The 24,539-nt window shown below is 37.2% G+C and overlaps 1 protein-coding gene across 1 annotated transcript in view; it reads left to right on the top strand.

Annotated features, from left to right (window-relative positions):
* Positions 1-24,539, top strand: part of adcy7 (adenylate cyclase 7) — a 72,680-nt gene that overhangs the window by 29,629 nt on the left and 18,512 nt on the right. The window contains exons 2-9 of the mRNA XM_087793548.1: positions 569-1,199; positions 10,638-10,835; positions 10,901-11,065; positions 13,096-13,245; positions 21,954-22,114; positions 22,869-22,980; positions 23,067-23,194; positions 23,929-24,087. Coding sequence (XP_087649674.1) covers positions 1,035-1,199; positions 10,638-10,835; positions 10,901-11,065; positions 13,096-13,245; positions 21,954-22,114; positions 22,869-22,980; positions 23,067-23,194; positions 23,929-24,087 — 1,238 coding nt within the window. The 5' untranslated portion in view covers positions 569-1,034. The remainder of the gene's footprint in view (positions 1-568; positions 1,200-10,637; positions 10,836-10,900; positions 11,066-13,095; positions 13,246-21,953; positions 22,115-22,868; positions 22,981-23,066; positions 23,195-23,928; positions 24,088-24,539) is intronic.

Genomic DNA, 24,539 nt, shown 5'->3' with positions numbered 1-24,539 from the left:
CTCAGTTGTAACTGCTTTCATTTGTTTTGAAACCAAAATATGTCCAAACATCAGCTTTAAAAACTGGTAGAGTCCACTGTATCCTCTCGTCCTCAGTTGTAACTGCTTTCATTTGTTTTGAAACCAAAATATGACCAAGCATCAGCTTTAAAAGCTGCTGGTGTCCACTGTATCCTCTCGTCCTCAGTTGTAACTGCTTTCATTTGTTTTGAAACCAAAATATGACCAAGCATCAGCTTTAAAAGCTGCTGGTGTCCACTGTATCCTCTCGTCCTCAGTTGTAACTGCTTTCATTTGTTTTGAAACCAAAATATGACCAAGCATCAGCTTTAAAAGCTGCTGGTGTCCACTGTATCCTCTCGTTCTCAGTTCTCAGTTAGAAGTTTAATTGCAACAATAAAATGAACATACACTGTGGATATTTGCATGTTAAATTGTAAATAAAAATCGTCCTTGTGATTGATGTAATCTTCAAACACGGGTCTTAAGTATCCTGGTGTTCTCCGAGGACACAGTGCAGCTTCTGTACACGCCTGACCTCGCGCCTCCTTCTCTGTCTCCCGTTCAGGTGCAACATTTCTGCGGCGCCGGAGCCGACACTCCTGCCTGACATCCTGGTGGGATCGTTGAAGAAGCTGCTCGATGCCTCATCAGCTCCGGTTTAAATTTGGCTCTGGCTGCCTCCCCCCTCCGCGACCCTGACCTCACCCCCCCCCCAACAACACCTCTCATGTTTGCTACTGGAACCCGAGGAAGGGAACAAAACAGTTGGCAGAGGATGAAGCCGACCTCTCTGCTGGCTCCAGACAGAGGGTAGTGGTTCCAGACGGGGGCGAGCAGGGCGAGAAGGGCGAGAAGGGCGAGAAGGGAGGCACCACTCGAGATGCCACAGTGAAGCACATGTGTGTCATCAACCCTCCTGGTGGCTTGTGAACAGTGACTCAAAAGAGGTGTCAAGACAAACACTTCCTTCACTGTTGGGGGGGGGGGGGCACAAGTTGACACTTGCTATGTCTGCGTAAGAACGCTGAGTCATGCCAACCAAGGGGAAGTATCTGCTGAACGACCAGGAGCTGAAGAATGAAGCGCTGTACCGGAAGTTCTCCTGCATCAGCCAGTACCAGCCGCTGGTCCTGTTGCTGGGCCTGTCCATGCTCACCTGTGGCGTCCTGCTCATCCTCTTCTTCGCCCTGCAGCTGGTGAGTTTTTGGGTTCTACTGTGGCGTGAAGGATGTTCTCGTGACGTGAAGGATGTTCTCGTGACGTGAAGGATGTTCTTGTGACGTGAAGGATGTTCTTGTGACGTGAAGGATGTTCTTGTGACGTGAAGGATGTTCTCGTGACGTGAAGGATGTTCTCGTGACGTGAAGGATGTTCTTGTGACGTGAAGGATGTTCTTGTGACGTGAAGGATGTTCTCGTGACGTGAAGGATGTTCTTGTGACGTGAAGGATGTTCTCGTGACGTGAAGGATGTTCTCGTGACGTGAAGGATGTTCTCGTGACGTGAAGGATGTTCTTGTGACGTGAAGGATGTTCTTGTGACGTGAAGGATGTTCTTGTGACGTGAAGGATGTTCTTGTGACGTGAAGGATGTTCTTGTGACGTGAAGGATGTTCTCGTGACGTGAAGGATGTTCTCGTGACGTGAAGGATGTTCTTGTGACGTGAAGGATGTTCTTGTGACGTGAAGGATGTTCTCGTGACGTGAAGGATGTTCTCGTGACGTGAAGGATGTTCTTGTGACGTGAAGGATGTTCTTGTGACGTGAAGGATGTTCTTGTGACGTGAAGGATGTTCTCGTGACGTGAAGGATGTTCTCGTGACGTGAAGGATGTTCTCGTGACGTGAAGGATGTTCTTGTGACGTGAAGGATGTTCTTGTGACGTGAAGGATGTTCTCGTGACGTGAAGGATGTTCTTGTGACGTGAAGGATGTTCTTGTGACGTGAAGGATGTTCTTGTGACGTGAAGGATGTTCTTGTGACGTGAAGGATGTTCTTGTGACGTAAAAGATGTTCTCGTCACGAGGACAATGACATGAGTCGGGTGTGACGACATCCACTAAAAGGTCACTCAGGGTTGTAGCAAAGAATAACGCTTCAATGCTACAGGTGTGTGAAGGTAGAATTGTTTCTTTATTATTTAATACATTGAGAAGAAAAAGTGAATCTAGAACTTTTTTTCACTTACAAAAAAGTTGTTTTTTTTTCATTTAAAATATTAATTTGACCATAACTGCTTAAAGTGTGTTTCCCCTCTGGGGATGAATAAAGATTTTCTATTCTATTCTATTCTAACAACTTTTGTTTTATAGAAAAACACTTTTTTTATTGAATCAAATGTTCTTTTGATATTAGCATTTTTTTATTGAAACAATTTTTCTTTTTTTGTTGGAAGCCACTTTTTTTTTCTATTGAAGCAACTTATTTGGATTGTAGCAACTTTTCTTTTGAGGGAAGTAACTTTTTTTTGATTGAGGCATTTTTTTGCTTTGATTTGAGCATTTTCTTTTGATTGAAGAAGAAGAAACTTTTCCTCAATTGAAGCAACTTTTTTTTAAATTGAAGCAACTTTTATTTGATTGAATGGTAAAGAAACAGACCTACCTTCATACAAGTCGGACGTGCAATGTTGCTACTTTTTTGATTTTAATTCAGTCTAAAACGAAAACCTAAAACAAAATTCTAGCTGCTGCTTCAAAACACTGTGGTGACATCATCAACTGCCCAATTATTGCCGACTTTACATTGTTCTCTATAGCGCTCCTGAAAAAAGTGTTGAACATACGAAACCTGCTGTTGGAATTGGATTTAAAAAAAAGTTTTATTACATAAATTAAGAAACTCTAAACAAAAGATTTGAAGACAGATTTTACACAATAAGCGCTTCCTGATTGGCCGAAAGTAGGCCCGGTCATTTAAATATTGAGGGTATTTACAAATGGTCACATTGAAATCTCTCATGTCTGGTAGAAAAACCTTCACTTTAGAGTTTGATCAACAGCTTTGAAGGAGACGAAGTCCTGCAGTGTCAAGACTGTGATACAAAAGTCAATTTAAGGACATTAGCCACTGATTCATTCCATCGATTGTTCTTCTTCTGTCCTCAGAACTAGATGCTAAGCAACCGCACACACACACGCACACACGCACACGCACGCACGCACACACACACACCTGCACTCAGCCATGAACCTCCTAATGTCACGATAACAACATGAATTATTCAAGGTTAATATTACACTTTAATGTTTAATCGTGTGTACCATCGTTGTGTGACGTCATCGTGACAAGAAGACGTTTTTGAGACAGAGTGTTACTTCTTTATATCAAGTGACACAGACATGACAACAACACAACTTAACAGTAACACAACTCTTGACATCTGATGGAGGCGTGTTCAACTCTAATAAACCTGTACACACACACACACACACACACACACACATGCTCACATTTATATATAAACTTATACACACACGAATAGATACATAGACACACAAACACACACACCCCCTCACACACACACACATACACAGACACACACAGATGCCCACACACAAACGGGTACTTACACACAGATACACACACACAAACGCACATACAAATGCACACATGCTCACACATGTACTAACGCATGCTCATACAGAGGTACACTTGCACGAAGACATATGTACAGACACACACACAAATATAAACACAAATTCACACATGCAAAGATAAACACAAACAAAGATACACAGTTAAAGGAAATTGCAGACTCGCGTACACACACACGTACACACACACACTCGCAGATTCTCACGCACACAGATAAACACAAAGATACAGAGTAACATATACGCACGCACACATGCAGAGGTAAACGCATAGAGACACACACACATACACATGTACACAAACTTGCACACGTGCAAAGAGATACACACCCACACAGAGAGACTCACACATAAATACAGATGTACACACATGCAAACTCACACCCAGAGGTACACACACCTGCACACAGATGCACACAAACAGAGGAACACTCATTTAAACAGGTACTCTAACACGCTCTCTCGCACAGTAGTAGACACACAAAAACACACACATACAAAGGTAAACACACACGCACTCACAGAGATACACACACAGATACAGAGGTACACACACATGCAGACACATGTAAACTTGCACAGAAAGATACACACACAGAGAGACGTATACATAAATACAGAAGTACACACATGCAAACACACACCCAGAGGTACACACACATGCACACAAACGGAGGCACACTAACTACTTAAACTGGTACTCTAACACGCTCTCATATGCAAACACACAGTAGTTCACACACAAACGCACAAACACACACAGTAAAACACACACAAACACACACAGTAGTACACACACAAACACACACAGTAATAGACACACAAACACAGACAGTAGTATACACACAAAACCACAAACACACACAGTAAAACACAAACAAACACACAGACAATTACAGTAGTACACAGACAAACGTACAAACACACACAGAAGTAGACACACAAACACACACAGTAGTACACACACAAACACACACAGTAGTATACACACAAACAATAACAGTAGTACACAGACAAACACAAACACACACAGAAGTAGACACACAAACACATACAGTAGTACACACACAAACGCACACAGTAGTACACACACAAACAATTACAGTAGTACACAGACAAACACACAAACCCACACAGAAGTAGACACACAAACACATACAGTAGTAGACACACAAACACACACAGTAGTACACACACAAACACACACAGTAGTACACACACAAACAATTACAGTAGTACACAGACAAACACACACAGAAGTAGACACACAAACACATACAGTAGTAGACACACAAACACACACAGTAGTACACACACAAACACACACAGTAGTACACACAAACAATTACAGTAGTACACAGACAAACACACAAACCCACACAGAAGTAGACACACAAACACATACAGTAGTAGACACACAAACACACACAGTAGTACACACACAAACACACACAGTAGTACACACAAACAATTACAGTAGTACACAGACAAACACACAAACCCACACAGAAGTAGACACACAAACACATACAGTAGTAGATACACAAACACACACAGTGTCCAGCTGCTCAGATTCTAGCATTAGTTTTCTGTTGTAAAAACATGATCATCATTGAAACTATGCTGTGAGTCACTGAAGTTCTGGAGCTACATGAGAGAAAATATGACTTTTATTTTGTGGAGAACAGGAAGTGGTTGAGCTGCTTCCTCTAACGCACTGAGAGCGAACTACACAACACGGGGTTTGATGTGATAATTGCTGCCACGTCAACTTCCTCGTGAAAAGATTATTTGAAGTGGCAGCAGAAACAATGCTGATGTCAGCAGAACAAGAGAAAGACTACAAGCTGCTTGTGTTGAGTGACAGCTTGTCACGCTGGATCAAAGCAGAACACTTGGTGGAACTATTGGGTCTTTTGTTCTAGAGAGTTTGATTGACACTTTGATCGTTGCTTTATTTTTATTCTCGTGATTAAATGTCTTTGTAGTTAATAAACGTTTTGTTCTTTTCGTTATGAATTATTTCTTAGTTTAATTATTTAATTAAATAAATCATTTAAGATCAATTTAAGCAGAAATACCAACATTAAAGTGAGGTTCTCAGGGGCCACATTATTGTGTGACTGATGTTAATGCAAGTGTAATGATCCAATAGCACAGATACACACTTAATACACAAATAAAGACACACACTTGCTCACCATACAGACGTGCACGCACGGATATCAACACACATATACACACAGAGATATACACACACAGATATCAACAGACATGTACACACGGAGATATACACACACAGATACAAATACACACACGGATACAAACATGTACACACAGATAAAACGCACACACAGATAAAAACACATATACACAGATACAAAAAGGTACAGACGGATAAAACGCACACACGGATACAGACACAGATACACACACACATAAACACACACACCGATACAAACACGTATACACAGATACAAACACAGACACAGATACACACACAAACACAAACACCGATACAAACACGTATACACAGATACAAACACAGACACAGATACACACACAAACACAAACACCGATACAAACGCGTATACACAGATACAAACACAGACACAGATACACACACAAACACAAACACCGATACAAACACGTATACACAGATACAAACACAGACACAGATACACACACAAACACCGATACAAACGCGTATACACAGATACAAAAAGGTACAGACAGATAAAACGCATACACCGATACAAACACACACACGGATACAAACGCACACATGCATACAGAGAAGTATACACACAGATACAAACATGTACACACGGATAAAATGCACACACAGATACAAACATACATATACACACAGATATACACGCACAGATACAAACGCGTGCACACAGATACACACATAGTACACAAAAGAAGACACACAGACATACAAGCACAGATATAAACAAACACATATACACACTGAAAAAAAAGCACAAACCGATACAAACGCGTACAAACGGATAAAACGAACACATTAGAGTTGAACCCGTAATTATTCATTAAGTCGTCAAAATGGTCGATTTTCAAATTGTGTTATAAATAAAACCATGTGATGAACACAAAAATGCTGCTACACAGGATCAGAAATGTGGGTAAAACTTCCACAAGTGGAAAAGTTTAGGGACATTTTTATAAAAGTTATTTTGAACTAAAAAATAGCGTGTTGTTAGCACGTCACGGCAGGGCTGGACACGCTTCAGTTTTCATGACAGTCTATGCGATTGCAATTACAATCATTTAACAACAGGGGGAGCCAGAAACAAACATGATCAATCTTCTATAGTGACTTTAAATGCAAGTCAATTTTCTTTCCAGGATTTTTTTTGTCGTGACTTTGGTAACTTTTGTTCTGGAGAGTATGATTCAGGAAAACTGGGGAAAAAGATTTATAGATTTAGAACTTGACTGAACTATAAAGCAATAAATTCTGCTACACTCATGTGACACTAACACGTTTTTGAGTAATAAAAGAAAACGTCTTTTGTCGCCACATCATAGATGCACCGAAATTTAATAAGCAATCGATTTTTAAATTTGATTTGAGCATAATTTTTTCTATCATAAGTGGCTTTAAAACATTTTTTTACACAATGTTGTCATAGTTACAAGATCTGTCGAAGTCACGTTGACCAGAGAAACGTTTGCTTTGTTGGGAAACATAGGTTTTAAATGAAGTAGTATTGTCGACGCCAACCGCGTGTAAATTGTTACACGTATTTCATGACCATTTAGAAAAATCCAAGTGTTTACATGTTTAATTTACTCTCTGTTTATTTTTCTCTATTACCGTGACTCGCGAGGTTATACTACGAGAAGCACAGAGTAATACTACGGTTACTCACGGAGTAACACAACCGTGACTTGCAGAGCAATACTACTGCGAAGCACAGAGCAATTCAACGGGGACTTAAATAGTAATACTAAGAAAACTCAAAAAATGTAAGTACAAGAATCATGGAATTATAGTAATACTATGAGAAATACCACCCTGTCTCGTAGAGCAATACTGTCCTGACTTGCAGAGTAAAACTACGAGAAGCACAGAGAAATACTACTACGACTCGTAGAGAAAAGCTATCGTGACTCGCAGAGTAGAACTACGAGAAGGACGGAGAAATACTACAGTGACTTGCAGAGGAATACTGAGATGACTCATGGAGTAATACCACGAGAATCATCGAGCAATACCACTGTGACTGGCTGAATAATACTATGTAAAGCACAGAGTAATACTTTACTGTTACTCGTGGAGACACACTACCGTGACTTGCGGAGTAATACTACAGGAATCACAGAGAAATACTACTGTGACTCGTAGAGAAATGCTATCGTGACTCGCATAGTAAAACTACGAGAAGGACGGAGAAATACTACACTAACTTGCGTAGTTATACTAAGAGAAGCACAGAGTACTACGGTGACTAGCAAAGTAATACTAAGATGACTCATGGAGTATTACTACGGTGACTCGCGGAGTAATACGACGGTGACTCGCGGAGTAATACTATGGTGAATCGCAGAGTAATACTAAGATTACTCGCGGAGTAATACGACAGTGACTCGTGGAGTAATACTATGGAGAATCGCAGAGTACTGCTAAGATGACTGCTGGGGTACTTCTATGAGAATCATGGAGAAATACTACCCTGAATGGCAGTACTATACTATGGCAATATTACAAGAAGCATGGAGTTATTTGGTAGATTAAATTATAGGATTTACTGTATCCGTTATTGTTGGATGTAATTTAGTACGATCAACAAAAATACAAATTTTCTTGTCAACTACTAGAAGGGCTTTGCTGTAATGGGATTATGTTGGAGGTTTTTGAATTGAGTTTATTACATATAAATCCACGGTGTCGATGTCACATGACTCCAGACGATTAGGATGTGCTCACATTTATTTACGGTTATTGATTGGACGTCATCAATATACGGAGACGTATCTCCAGCTCATTAGAGACACATTAGTGCCGTCAACATGTTTTCCCTCATATTTTAATCACTGTTTTTCTTTCTGCTGACAACAAAAAAAAAAGACTTTCAGCTTCACTCTCTAAGTGCTCTCGTTGAGATCTGCCCTTTTAGAGCGTCGCCATGGCAACCAGGAGACTCGGCACACAATGCGGGGACGGCCTTCGCCGAGCAAAGATCTATCAAGACCGACGCTATACTCGGGTCCTGAGTGCTCCGTTAACCCTTTGTTCTCCGGTAATTACCGCTGGTTAACCCACACCGGCGTCAAGGTGACAACTCACCCCTTCAAGACGTGCACCGGGTACTCCAGGTTTCCTCCCACCATGCTATGAGCTCTCGTTTCCTGCCTGGATCAAACTGCAGCTTCACGGCGTGACAGAGAAAAAAACTTATAAATTATTCCTGTTTTCGTCGGCTTCTCGTCTGAGTGCTCTGGTGTTTTTAGGCGAAATGAGCTACACTAGTGTATGTTTGTGACAGTTATTGATTATAGAGTTTTTTTTATCCACTGATTCACATTTCAAAGATCCTAAAGCAAGAAGGCGTCGCCTTCTTGAATGTTCCTGATTCACTCTCTCCTGCCTCTCGGCAAACGAATACCTTCAGCACTCACGGTTCTCAACACGCAACTCCTCGATTCGTCAATGATGGTCAGCAGAGTCGATGCTGATTTCTTGGACAGAATCATGGATCTTAAAGTTTTCTTCTTCCTCCTTCGTTTGGTCGCATTCTGATGGTTGAAGAAATGTTCACTCTGGACCTGATTCTTGTTAGAAGTTTCTCTTGATTGATCATGTGAATCAATTTCAATATTGACTGTTGGTGATCAACTGCCCATCAACTGTATTCAAACAATTTTCAACTGTGATGCAACACTTTTCAACTGTAATCAAACAATTTTCAACTTTAATCAAACATTTTTCAACTGTAATTAAACAATTTTCAACTGTAATGAAACCATTTTCAACTATAATCAAACACTTTTCAACTATAATCAAACACTTTTCAACTATAATCAAACAATTTTCAACTATAACCAACCATTTTCAACTATAATCAAACACTTTTCAACTATAATCAAACAATTTTCAACTATAACCAACCATTTTCAACTATAATCAAACAATTTTCAACTATAATCAAACAATTTTCAACTATAATCAAACAATTTTCCACTGTAATCAAACATTTTCAACTATAATCAAACAATTTTCAACTATAATCAAACAATTTTCAAATGTAATTAAACAATTTTCAACTATAATCAAACAATTTTCAACTATAATCAAACAATTTTCCACTGTAATCAAACATTTTCAACTATAATCAAACAATTTTCAACTATAATCAAACAATTTTCAAATGTAATTAAACAATTTTCAACTATAATCAAACAATTTTCAACTATAATTAAACAATTTTCAACTGTAATCAGGGCCGGGTCTAGGCAGGGCAAGAGGGGGCCTGGCACAATGCCCCCTCAAGATTTGTGGCTGCCCCCTCATACATGCCTGTCTAGACCCGGCCCTGACTGTAATCAACTATTTTCAAGTTGATGTGTCAAGTTCACATTACTGCGGGGAAATGTTTTTACCATCATCGATGACGTTTACTTAGCAGAACCACTTGATTAAAATATGTCAAACTCAGATTACATACAATTTTTTTTTACTATCGGGCCCTGGGGTCACCTTGACCCTGACATAACACTTAATCCCCTACGAGACTCCACATGGCTTTGCATTTTTCCAGGAATGAGCTTTTCACTTCCAAGAGACAAATATTCTAGAGTGATTTTTCATTAAAAAAAAACAAACAACCAAGGGCAGGATAAGTAAAAAGTTTAAAATAAACTATTAATGTATTTGCGGTACATGTTTTCCAATAATGAGACTTTTTAAAAAATGATTAAATTAAATCAAATACGGTTATTTGATCCTTAATGAAATATGACATAACCTCGGTGCTAGGACTGTGTTTGACCCGGTCTGGTGGTGGTTTCAGAGGGCGGACGAGCACTGTGCCTTCGTGAGCGTGGTGAGCGGAAGCCTCTGCGTGTTCCTGGCCGTCTTCGTGCTGGTCTACACGGAGATGCTGTCCCAGCGCTGGAGGCGTCTTCTGGGCCTCATCGTCTGGACCACGCACCTCACCATGGGCTACACCTTCATCTTCAGCGGGCCCATCATCCTGCCCTGGGACCAGGTAACCATCTGCCAAAACCTTCTTCTTAAGTTCTTCATCACCTGACCCCTGACCACGCCCCGCAGGTGCCGTTCTTCCTCTTCATCATCTTCACGGTCTACACCATGCTGCCGTTCCAGCTGTGGTACGCCGTGGTGCTCGGCGTCATCTCCTCGCTGTCCCACATCCTGGTCCTCACGCTGCGCCTCACGCTGTACGAACAGCAACCCGATCCTCATCTGGCCCGCCAGGTGAACCCCGTGTTCTTGATCAGACGTTTCAAAGTTGTATTAAGATCAACTCGAGCTGAGCGTGTTGTGTTGAAGCTTGAATGGAAAAAACCTGAAGAAAAAATTCCTTGTTTTTAGGCCTTTGGGTCACCTTGACCCAGCGACAACACAAGGGATACCACAAACGCACTTGATTTTAGGCCTTTGGGTCACCTTGACCCAGCGACAACACAAGGGATACCACAAAGACATTTGTTTTTAGGCCTTCGGGTCACCTTGACCCAGAGACAACACAAGGGATACCACAAAAACATTTGTTTTTAGGCCTTTGGGTCACCTTGACCCAGAGACAACACAAGGGATACCACAATCACACTTGTTTTTAGGCCTTCGGGTCACCTTGACCCAGAGACAACACAAGGGATAAGACAAGATGATTTCTAGTCCAAAGGATGTCGTGTCAAGAATGTTCTTCTTCTTCCTCTGATGTATCGAAGCAGAGAAACAGCTGGACTCGTTCTTTTGACGCCTGAAGCCTTTTTTATTTGTCTTCGTCTTCGTCTTCTCCTCCGTCCGCCTACGATCATTAGCCTGCGGGTCAACAAGGACGAGGTATCCTGACAGGAGTGTTTTAATAAAAAGAGAGTGTGTGTGTGTGTGTGTGTGTGTGTGTGTGTGTGTGTGTGTGTGTGTGTGTGTGTGTGTGTGTGTGTGTGTGTGTGTGTGTGTGTGTGTGTGTGTGTGTGTGTGTGTGTGTGTGTGTGTGTGTGTGTGTGTGTGTGTGTGTGTGTGTGTGTGTGTGTGTGTGTGTGTGTGTGTGTGTGTGTGTGTGTGTGTGTGTGTGTGTGTGTGAGACGTTTAATAGCATCTTCTCAAATCCTCGCTCTGACCTGAAACCTCTGCTTTCTCCGGCTTGAGTCTGAAGTGGCTGCAAAAAAAGTAATAAACGCTGATAGTAAATACATCAGATCAGAGAGAGATGAACTATATTTTAATAGGTTTCTGGGCCATTCAAAATACAAGTACATTAGTAATATTTGGGTGAAATGTTTATCCTGTTTTATGCTGCATTGAATGGATTCAAATGTTTTTATTGAAATGTATGTATTAAGAATTGGTTGAATTGATTTAAATGTATGTAATACATTTATTATTACATATTAAGTTTGATATTAAATACTAATTAAATAGTTTGAAGAAAATACAAGAATTCAATCGAATTAAAAAAAAACAAATCTTTATAATTTTTAAATGAATTAATATTCCTTTACACATAGATGTGGTTATTCTAATTCCAATAATTCTAAAAAAAACATTTTTTTTATTTAGTATTTTCTAAGTCATGGACTTTAAAATTCAATATAAAAAGGTTTGTATAATAGTGTCTTCTTACCAGACTAATCCAACGAAGCACCGATCAACTCCTTCTTCCTTTTAAATTTTAAATTCGTTAAAAATAGCGGAAATCTTTAATTGAGATTCATTTGAATTGAAACGCTAGGTCGTCACATGATCATCTGTGCGTCCCATGATTGGCTGAAAGTTCGACCAGGTAGCTCGGGGCTCTTCTGGTATTTTCTGGTGACACTATGATAGCAATATTTTACGTTGAATTTGAAAGGTTATAAATACGAAAATATTAATAATATTATTATTACTAATAATATTTTTTATTCAATTAAATAAAATTCGAAACAAATACAAACTCAAACTTTCAATATAGAAAGTGATGAATTAAATTATTTAAAAAAAAATAATAATAAAATGTTAAATTAGGCACACATTTTCAAAAAAGAAAGACGGGGTTAATTATAAAAATTCAGTTGAAAATTTTTGTGTAATTGAATCAATGAGATGCATGACCAGCAGTGTAGACGTCATGTGTTGAAATACTATTTATTTTCTTGGTCCTTCAGAAGATACGATTACAAACCAAACCAAACCAACACAAATCATGTGGTGATAGTGTCTGGAGAACGTTTGGTTATGGAGCAAAAGAAAGTGTGTAACCACGGACTCACACCTAACTGTGGTCTGTGTGTCGTCGACAGCTGCTGTCCAACACCGTGGTGTTCCTGTGCGGGAGTGTTGTCGGAGCTTTTCACAAGGTCCTGATGGAGAAAACCCTGAGACAGACTTTCCAAGACACGCTGAGGTGCCTGAGCATGAGGATGAAGCTGGAGATCGAGAAAAGACAGCAGGTCAGTGCGTTCCACGACTTCTTTGCACTCGTTTATCACTGAAACTCATCCACGGCTCCAGGACTTCTGCTGTCCCAGATGTATTGACTGTATAAAATATTAAATGGTTGAATATAAATCATTTAAAATGTTGAAACGTTTTTATTAAAATGGTCATTTTGTTTTTTAACCATTGAAATATTTTTTAATTACATTTTTTTAATCGGTTTTTAATGGAATAATTGAAATATATATATTTTAATTGAATTATAAAACAAAAACAAAAAATTAAACCTTTCAATATTTCAATTATTGAATTCATTAGAAAATATGTATATATTATTAAAAACATTTTACTAAAATATATATATATTTAAAAAAAACACACAGCAAAATAAATCAAAATTTAAATTGTTAAATTTGACTATTCCATATTCTGATGGCACTGACACACTTCCATTCCGAGTCTGGTTTTGCTCGAGTTTTCTGCCTTAAAGTTTTTCCTCGCCACTGTGCCTCATTGTGATTGTCTGTAACCTGTTTTTCTCTTCTCAGATATCGTTGTTTTTTTTTTAACTGTAAAGTGTCTTCCGATAAGACGCACACAATAAAGATAAAATTCTTAACTTAGTTCATTAAAAGATTAAGAAAACGTTGATAACAAGATAAGAAACCAATGATTTCATGTTAGTGTTGTTCTGCAGTTCCATCTGGATTTACGAAGTTTTCTTACGAAGTATCTTTCTATCAAACTGCTGTAGGGTCTTAAGCTAGTAAATTCCAGAATGCTACTACAGTCACCATATGATGTAGATAAAACAAATGAATCACAATATTATAAGGCCCCCCCCCCCACCACACACACACACACATACACACACAATATTAGTGTAAATTAGCTGTTTGGCAGGGGGCTGCGCACACTAATGCCACATTTCTAAACCCATAATTTTTCAGGATACTGAACAGTATATCTAGTGCAAAAGTCGAACAAAAGAAAATAGTTTTTCTGACTAAAAGTGAAGAAATTACGTTCTTGGTAATTGATTGATTTTTCTACTTTAAATTTTCTCTATTTTTTTTTATAACATTTAATTGCATTTTCTTTTTTTTAGAGCAGATATGGCACTGAACAATAGTCCTATTCCCCCCTAGTAACAAATTAAATAATAATAATAAAAATAAGATCAAGTCTTCTTAAAGACATTAGGAGGTTGAAGGTTTGATTCCAACATTAGTGTTATTATTATTATTTGTTGTTATAAATAGAAATAAGTCAACGGATGCTACTTACTGTGATATTTGACTTAAACAAATCATGGTTGAAAATGATCTGAAAAGACAAATTCTCCTTTGACATATTCTTTCATCTCTTCTTCTGCTTGTAGCACATTTTAAAAGGTTTCCTTGTTTTTCGTGTGTCACCTGTTGCTCTGACAGCGATTGGTTGCCTAGCAGGACGAGCAGGAATGATGTAATCATTAACATTTGGACCTGGTGTCGTGTTTGTGTTGGGCTGAGAAATGGCTGCGACTGAGGGAATGACATTGTCTTCTCACCAGGAGACCCTTGTTTCCCCCCCTCACCATTTATCTCAACAACGTGAGGACCCCGAGTGTGACGTCAGTGCTTGTGTGAAGCCGCACTAATGACATTCTCCGGCACTGTGTTGACCACTCCTCACTTACTGCCATCCCATAAATCAAGCCAAGGTAACAGTTGAGGTCACGGGAAAATGACCACGGTTACACAAAGAACGTGGTTACGAGAGATGAAGTCATTCTTTGTGTCCAAACTGTTTTCTGACACCTTTTTATTTAGGTACACACACACACACACATATAGTTCTTATGTAGGTACACACACACACACACACACACACACACACACACACACACACACACACACACACACACACACACACACACACACACACACACATATAGTTCTTATTTAGGTACACACACACATGTAGTTCTTATGTAGGTACACACACACGTATATATAGTTCTTATTTAGGTACACACACACATGTAGGTCTTATTTAGGTACACACCCACACACACATATAGTTCTTATGTAGGTACACACACACCCATATATAGTTCTTATTTAGGTACACACAAACATGTAGTTCTTATTTAGGTACACACACACACATATAGTTCTTATGTAGGTACACACACACATATATATAGTTCTTATTTAGGTACACACACAGATGTAGTTCTTATTTAGGTACGCACACACACATATAGTTCTTATGTAGGTACACACACACATATATATAGTTCTTATTTAGGTACACACACACATATAGTTCTTATTTAGGTACACACACACACACATATAGTTCTTATTTAGGTACACACACACACACATATAGTTCTTATTTAGGTACACACACACACATATATAGTTATTATGTAGTTACACACACAGACACGCATATAGTTCTTATTTAGGTACACACACACACACACACATATAGTTCTTATGTAGTTACACACACAGACACGCATATAGTTCTTATTTAGGTACACACACACACATATAGTTCTTATTTAGGTACACACACACACACATATAGTTCTTATGTAGTTACACACACAGACACGCATATAGTTCTTATTTAGGTACACACATATATAGTTCTTATTAAGGTGCACACACACACACAATTCTTATTTAGGTACACACACAGAAACGCATATAGTTATTATTTAGGTACACACACAGACACACATATAGTTCTTATGTAGGTACACACACAGACACACACATAATTCTTATTTAGGTACACACACACAAACGCATATAGTTCTTATTTAGGTACACACACAGACACACATATAGTTCTTATGTAGGTACACACACAGACACACATAGTTCTTATTTAGGTACACACACACAGACACGCATATAGTTCTTATTTAGGTACACACACATACACACACATAGTTCTTATTTAGGTACACACACATACACACATATAGTTCTTATGTAGGTACACACACAGACACACATAGTTCTTATTTAGGTACACACACACAGACACGCATATAGTTCTTATTTAGGTACACACACATACACACACATAGTTCTTATTTAGGTACACACACACAGACACGCATATAGTTCTTATTTAGGTACACACACATACACACACATAGTTCTTATTTAGGTACACACACAGACACACATGTTCTCACTGCCTTCATCTGAGCTAAAGCCAGTTTGCACTAAACCTAAAGTTCTGTTCAGATCAAAACCAAAAGATGTTCTGAAGATGTTCTCGCGTGTCAGAAGGAACCTTAAACCCTCCGTCGTTCACCAAATCCCACATTTCAGGATAGAAACCGCGTCTGTTGTGCAGGCGAGTTCTTCCATGATTGGAATCATTCGATGAATTACGACTTGTTTTCACATGACTGTCTATTTCAAATCCTAATAAACTCGATCATTCAATGATGGATTTAGAGAAATCATCTCAAGTCACGCCATGATTTACGAGACTCTGGTCGACCCTTCGTCGTGGAGCTTCTCACGGATGTTAGGACCTGAGTGTTGAGAAGGTCAGCAGAGGAACGTTCCACGCGTGTCCTCAGGCCACTGAACTTCCATCAACTGGATTAAAGCTCCAACACAGACGCCATTCATGGGTTTATTATCACAAATAAACGTCAACATCTGTGAGAAATGTTTGACTTCTAGTGTTGAAGAGTGAATTAAAAATAAAACACTCCTTCAACCCCCTGAGATGTTTGAGCAACACGCCACATATTCTTAGGACAGAAATAGAACCAAAGACCTTCATCAAGTTATTTTCTCTCTCTTAACCCTTTGTTGACGACACAGGAAGGATTGAAATACTCTCTGTGTTCATGGGCGTTTATTACCAAAGTATATCATCAGAATATTGAACGGCTGCATTTAACATTTCACATATTCTTTGTTTCTATTTTTTTTAATATATTTTTTTAAAGAATTTAATATATTAAATTCAATAATTATATTAAAAGTCTGATTTGTTTTTTGTTTTTTTTTTTACAAATAATTGAATCTTTCAAATACTTTTTAGAATTTTTACTTATAACGTTTGGTATTATAATTCAACAAATTATAAAATTCAAAATTCAAACAATTACAGACACATTACACAAAATACATTTTATAAATTCAATATTTTTAATGTATTTTTTAATTTCTTAATTTCAATTTATTATAAAACTGTTTTGTATAATAGTGTAATCGTAGCAGACTAATCCAACCGAGCACTGAGCATTCGAAATATTTATTTCTGAATTATTGGAATTTCAATATCATACTATTTGTAAATGTGAATAAAATAAAATAAAATAAAATAAATAATTATTGAAACTAATTTAACCTATAAATACAGAAATGAGTTGAAACTAATATTTAAACTAATAATTAATCACATAACTTAATAAAAAAATGAAACATTTAAACAAATTATATATTGTCATCGTCGTCTTTGTATCCCTTTCTTTGTGTTATTTCCTTTGATGTATGTTCTTTGGATTTGCACTTTGTCCTTTTATTTGCACTTTGTTCTTTGTACTTTGTTCTTGTTTTTTATGAAAAAAACTTTTTTTTTATATTTCCGTTACCCCGATAAGAGCATTAGAACAATAATAAATAATAACAATAAGAAATAATAATTAAAAAAGAGAAAGTCCCAAACAAATAACTTGAACATCACTATTTTTTAATAAATAAAAATGTTTAGTTTCTAGAGAAATAGTTTTTAAATATATTCCTCCTGTTCAGGTTTTTCCCCCCCTCACCTGTGTCCCTAGCTAGCTGGGAAAGACTGCTGTCCTGGAAGATGACTAACAAATGTAAAGTAGGATGTTAAGTTAAGAGTTAAATGTAGAAGGTTAGTCACACCTGTGACGGTGAGTGTTCGGAACAAACAAGTTGTAATAAGTTGATTAGTTATCGTTTATTCATTATCTTTGCAGAACAACACACGCCTGCTGCTTTATTGGCTCGAGTAAAACGATAAAAGCGTGTTTAAGACTCTAGCGACTATGTAGCGACTCTAAATATAGCCGCGAGGTGTGAATATGTGAGTCTGAGCGTCTCTTCGAGTTTCACCTGAAATCTGACACGTCTTCAAATGTTCGTGAATGAACTCCACGATATAATCGTCGCGAGTCGTTGTCCACCAAAAAATCGGTGAAATAATGAAGCCATTAGCACGATGTTGTCTCTCATACAAACAACAAGAAGAAATGGAGAAAAAAAAAACGACTACAGTCCTGGCTCTCTGATCCACCATTTTGACCTTCTGCTAATTTTAGACCCCACAGCAGATTCACCTACTTCTGTAGAGGCGCGTAAGAGTCTGTAGAGGCAAGAATGGCGTTAAATATTGCAATGTATTGTGATACTGTAGGAACAAGGATATATTTGTAGTATTCTCAGAGTACATATATTCTGTACACATACTAGATGTGGCTTTAAAATAAATATCATGATACAGGGGCAACAATACCATATATACTGTGATACCATAGGAACAAGCATATATTTGTAGTATTCTCAGAGTACATATATTCTCTACACATACTAGATGCGGCTTTAAAATACATATCATGATACAGGGGCAACAATATGATATATTGCAATATACTGTGATACTGTAGGAACAAGGATATATTTGTAGTATTCTCAGAGTACATATATTCTGTACACATACTAGTTGTGGCTTTACAATACATATCATGATACAGGGGCAATAATACGATGTATATTGTGATACTATAGGAACCAGCATATATTTGTAGTATTCTCAGAGTATATATATTCTGTACATATACTAGATGTGGCTTTAAAATACATATCATGATACAGGGCCAATAATACGATGTATATTGTGATACTATAGGAACCAGCATAAATTTGTAGTATTTTCAGAGTACACAGATTCTCTACACATACTAGATGTGGCTTTACAATACGTATCATGATACAGGGGCAACAATACGATATACTGTATTGCAATGTATTGTGATACTGTAGGAACAATGATATATTTGTAGTATTCTCAGAGTACATATATTCTCTACACATAATATGTACACATAAATACGTATCATGATACAGGGGCAACCATACGATATATACTTTGATACTGTAGTAACAAGGATACATTTGTAGTATTGTCGAGTACTTGACTCTGGTGTTGCAGAATTTACAGACCACATGACTCTTGACGAAGTCGTATGTACCTTTATTTGTTTTCAAACCAAAATATGTCCAAACATCAGCTTTAAAAAGCTCGACTGTATCCTCTCATCCTCAGTCATTGACGGGATGAGAGGAACTTTATTGTATTGTTTAGTGATCTTTGAAATCGATACAGTATCGTGAAAATAAATATATCGTACTACATATCAGTGAATCGATGTCTCTGTTACAACCATAAGTTAAACTTGACTCCGTCAACAGGATCTCGTCTCACGAGCGTCAGCGACGACGACATCCATCTGACCTTCAGCAAACGTCGTCATGGTGGAAAATATTCTTCCCACAACTTTACACAGCAGTTATTTCACTTCGGTTCCAGCGTCTTTTTTTTCTCCGTTTACGCTCTTCTGCTCCGCGGAGCAGTTAGTGGTGAGTTTGTGCTGCAGGAGTCAGAATTCCACGAGTGCAATCACATAATCTGCGGTGATATAAAGCGGGATTAATCATTCCTAAAGCTGTTTTCTTCAGAGTTTAATATGATCGTTACACTTTTATAGCCTCTGACCTATATAGTCGTTTTACGACCGAACCGCTGGCTGACGGTGCAGTCGCTCGCTTGAGCTGCTGACCTTCTTTCATGTGGAGTATTAGGTCGGAGGAGAAAAGACAAATGTTTGTTACTGTTGATGCAACAATTTTACACCACAAATTTTGTTCCAGGTTATGTTTAAAAAAAAACTGTTAAAAACATAGTTATGATGGAAACTATTAAACCAAGATATTGGCCTAAACTTTTTTTCCCAAATAAAATATCAGTTTTTTATTTCAAAAATATTTTTCCATCAAACTGAACTTGAGCTGCTGTTTTGTTCTTTCAGTTCATTTAAAGCATAACAAAATATTCAATTTTCAAAGACAAATTCGCTCAAACAAAATTAAAGAAATGAGTACTGAAATAACCAAAAACACATTTATTTATTTATAATTGAAGATTATATCACTCATAGTGCAAAAAAGAAAAACTGTCAAAAAGTATTTTAAAGTAAATGTTTTTGTACAGTTTCAGACATTGTTCAAAAAATGTAAATACTGTATATCATAAAATGATTGGATATTTTATTGACTATTAACATTCAAATATTCTTGGTGTTTGTTCATTTTTGTGTTGCAATTAAACTTTAAACGTTAAACAGCTTTTAAAGCAGATGTTTGGACATATTTTGGTTTCAAAACAAATCAAAGACATAACAGTCTGTTATAGAGTAAATCAAATTGGCTCAAAATGTTTTACTTGCAGGCAATATTAAAGTCCGATACAATGGAAGATTTTTATTTACTTTTTTACCGTTAATCTTCTATATCTAAGATTCTTGTTTTGTTATCTCAATTTTATTTTTTTATTTTAAATTGGCACAAAATTGTATTTTTGTATCAAGTATTTTCTTACCATGTCTTTTTCTAACTAGTTGCTTCTAAAAAGGTACATTTCTCTGAAGATTAATAAAGTAAATATACATATATATATATATATATATATATATATATATATATATATATAAAACAGACACAAATTAGATCAGAACAATTCAATAAAACAAAACAAAAAAAACCCCTAAGAATATAGCAACAACAGAGTCTGTTATAAATAAAAACATTTAAAAAGTATTTATATAAAACTAACAGTCTCTCACTTTGCAAAAAGTCAAAATAAAATACTGTTAAAAAAATGTTTCGTAAACAAATTAAAAACATTACATAATGTCTCAATGTAAACAGCTTAAACCAAATTATTTTTGGCATAAACTCTCTATTCTGTTGTCATTTTGTGGGATAAACTTTTTCTCCTCAAACCAAACTTTGTGTTCTAGTCTTCATGTGTAATTTTGGGCGACTGTAAATGTTATTCCGCTGTTATTTTTGGGCTCAAAAATGTTTCAATGGTCACAGGATTGGCTCAGAAATGTGTAATTACAGAACATAATAAAGTCTCATAAAAGGAACATTCTTTTTTTTTTTATTATTCTTATTCTTACTGTTACCATTTTTCTATTAATATTCTTTATTTTAGATTCTTATCCAATTTAAAATTTGCACATTGTGTTTTTGTATCATATTTTCTTTTACTTCTATTTTATCTAATAGATTAAAAAAGTAAATATCTATCTAACAAAATTTAGCCCCAAATGAATACTGAAAGAACTAAATGGATTTACAATGGTAGGGAAAAAAGCACTGATAGAACATACAGTAGCAACAACAACGTCTGTTATGAATAAAATCAGATAATAAATGGATTTTTATATAAAATTGTAAAAATCTTCTCACTTATTTTGCAAACAAAAAGAATTACAGATAAAAAAGTTTTTTGCACTTTTATAACATTTCTGGTTCGGCATCTGAACGACACACAATCGCGACCAGGACTCTCCAGAAAATGTTCTGTGACCGTAGATCCACCCGCGGTTGTCTTGGACTCGGGCGTGACCTTGTGTGATGCCGTGTGTCTTCAGGAGAACCTCCTTCAGTCGGTGCTGCCCGTCTACATCTCCATGAAGATGAAGCTGACCATCATGGAGCGTCTGCAGGACTGCAAGGACAAGGAGGAGCAGCAGCGTCTGGTCAAGGACAACAACTTCCACAGTCTCTACGTCAAGAGGCACGAGAACGTCAGGTAGACCTCCTCCATCTTCTGTTGACTTTGATGTTTTTTTTCTGCTGATACAAGTACTTTATTCACACTACACGGTCGCAGAAAACAATATTTGTGAAGGTCCCACAAGTTAGAAAATGAAGCAATGGTTTGCTTTTTTTTTTTATCATAAGCTCCGCCCACTAAAGATTTAATTGGATCAGTTTAGGGATGTAAGTAATTAAGTAATACTTGTATAGCGCTTTTCCAGACCAGGGTCACAAAGCGCCTAAACAATCAAAACAATACTCAACAAAATATATACTTAAAGGTCAAGATAACACCTAGACAACCTCAGGAGTCTCAGAAAATCAAGAAGAATGTCTTAAGATGCTTCTTGAAGGAGTCAGAAGATCATCAAACACAGAGATGGTTCCAAAGCTTAGGAGCAACAGCCTGGAAGGATTTCTCTCCTCTGGTCCTGAACCGTGTTCCGGAACCATCAGTAGATTCTGATCCACAGACCTCAGAGCCCGAGCTGGGGTGTAAGTCTGGATCAGATCACTTATGTAAGGAGGAGTCTGACCATGAATAGATCTGAAAGTAAGATCCAGAATTTAAAAATTGAACCTGAAAGAAGAGATTTAAGGATTGGAGAATTGTGAGTTCTTCTACTAGAGCGGCTCAGAATTCTCGCTGGTGTTGGTTATGGAGTAATATCTTGGATTAAAAGTGGTTTAACGTCTGCAAATGTAGTTTTAAATGAAAAGAGTAAAAAAGTGTGTCTTCCCCGCAGTATTCTGTACGCCGACATCGTGGGGTTCACCCAGTTGGCCAGCGAGTGTTCCCCGAAAGAGCTGGTGATCATGTTGAACGAGTTGTTCGGGAAGTTCGATCAGATCGCCAAAGTGAGCTTCTGTCATTTTTTTTCTTAAATCACACATAGAATTAGTTTTTAATATACAGACTTTGATATTGTTTTTGCTCCCGGAAGGAAAACGAGTGCATGCGGATCAAGATCCTGGGAGACTGTTACTACTGCGTGTCGGGTCTGCCGGTGTCTTTGCCCAAACACGCCAAGAACTGTGTCAAGATGGGTCTGGACATGTGTGAAGCCATCAAGTGAGTTCTTAACTCGGTCGATACTTTTTTTTAAATGTGGGCATGAATTTATACGATTTATTGGATCTGAAAGAATCAGGTGGAAAATGTCATGAAAAACTTGTTGGAACAAATTCGTTTTTGTGAAACAACTTAACTTTTATAGAATACTATGTCTATCGTCAGAATATTGAATGGTTGAATTTAAAATTTCAAATATTAAAGGTTAATTATAAAAAATGATTAGCCCTTGTGTCATCCCAGGGTCGAAAAACTTTTTTTTTCTAGCCCTTTGGGTCACCCTGACCCTGAGATAATGCAAGACTTATCTCGCTGAATTTTTTTCAAATTATTATTTTAATAAGGTCATTTTTCAAAATATATACTGTATATATTTTTTTGATATTCTAAATAACTGTGATTCAAAAAAGAGTTTTTATTTTTTTTAATAATTCAACATTTGTAGTCTTTTAAATTCAAATATAAAATTTTTTCAATATATTGAAATACAAATTAAACCTTTCAATATAGAAATTTCAAATAAATGATTATCCCTTGTGTTGTCTCTGGGTCAAAGTGACCCAGAGACAACACAAGGGGTTAAATACAATAATTCAATGCTTAAAATAAACAGCATTTTAATACAAAAACTCAAAGTTTCAACATTTGAAAGATTTAATTCAACCGTCAATATTGTGTCGACACTGATTCACTTCCATAGACTCAAGAGTGACTCAAGAAAACTTTCTCTGCAGACAAGTGCGAGACGCCACCGGGGTGGACATCAACATGAGGGTCGGGGTCCATTCTGGAAACGTGCTCTGCGGTGTGATCGGCCTCCGTAAGTGGCAGTTTGACGTCTGGTCACATGACGTCACTCTGGCCAATCACATGGAGTCGGGAGGACTTCCAGGGTGAGGTTTAAATCCAAACGACTTGAATGACTTTGTGAATGTAAAAGTTAATTCATGTGTAAGTCAAACTTATTATTAAAAACCAATTTCTTAAAACTTTATTTAAAAAAAACCATGAAACACTTAAGACACCTATTCATGTCAATCAAACTCAACTTCCCAGAGACTTGAAGTAGAGCCGTTACTGTTGTCTGCAAACATTACTTTCAAATGCAAGTATAAAAAAACTTTGTCGGTTGAAAGTAGCGGTGTAGTAAAATATGGATACACTTGACTTAAAAGATTAAAACGACAAGATTTAAAAGCGCTTTATCAATTTTAAAGAATACACAGTGTTCAAAAATGTCATAGTTTTTTTATGGTTTATATTTCAATACTGTATATCATACAATGATAAGATATTTTATTCACAATTAACGTGCAAATGTTCACTGTGTTTCTGTCATTTTTGT

Source organism: Callionymus lyra, chromosome 6 (genome assembly GCF_982586985.1).
Source record: "Callionymus lyra chromosome 6, fCalLyr1.hap1.1, whole genome shotgun sequence".
NCBI classification, from domain to species: domain Eukaryota; kingdom Metazoa; phylum Chordata; class Actinopteri; order Syngnathiformes; family Callionymidae; genus Callionymus; species Callionymus lyra.
Note: the sequence above shows the minus strand (reverse complement) of the source record. Positions and strands in the feature narration are given on the sequence as shown.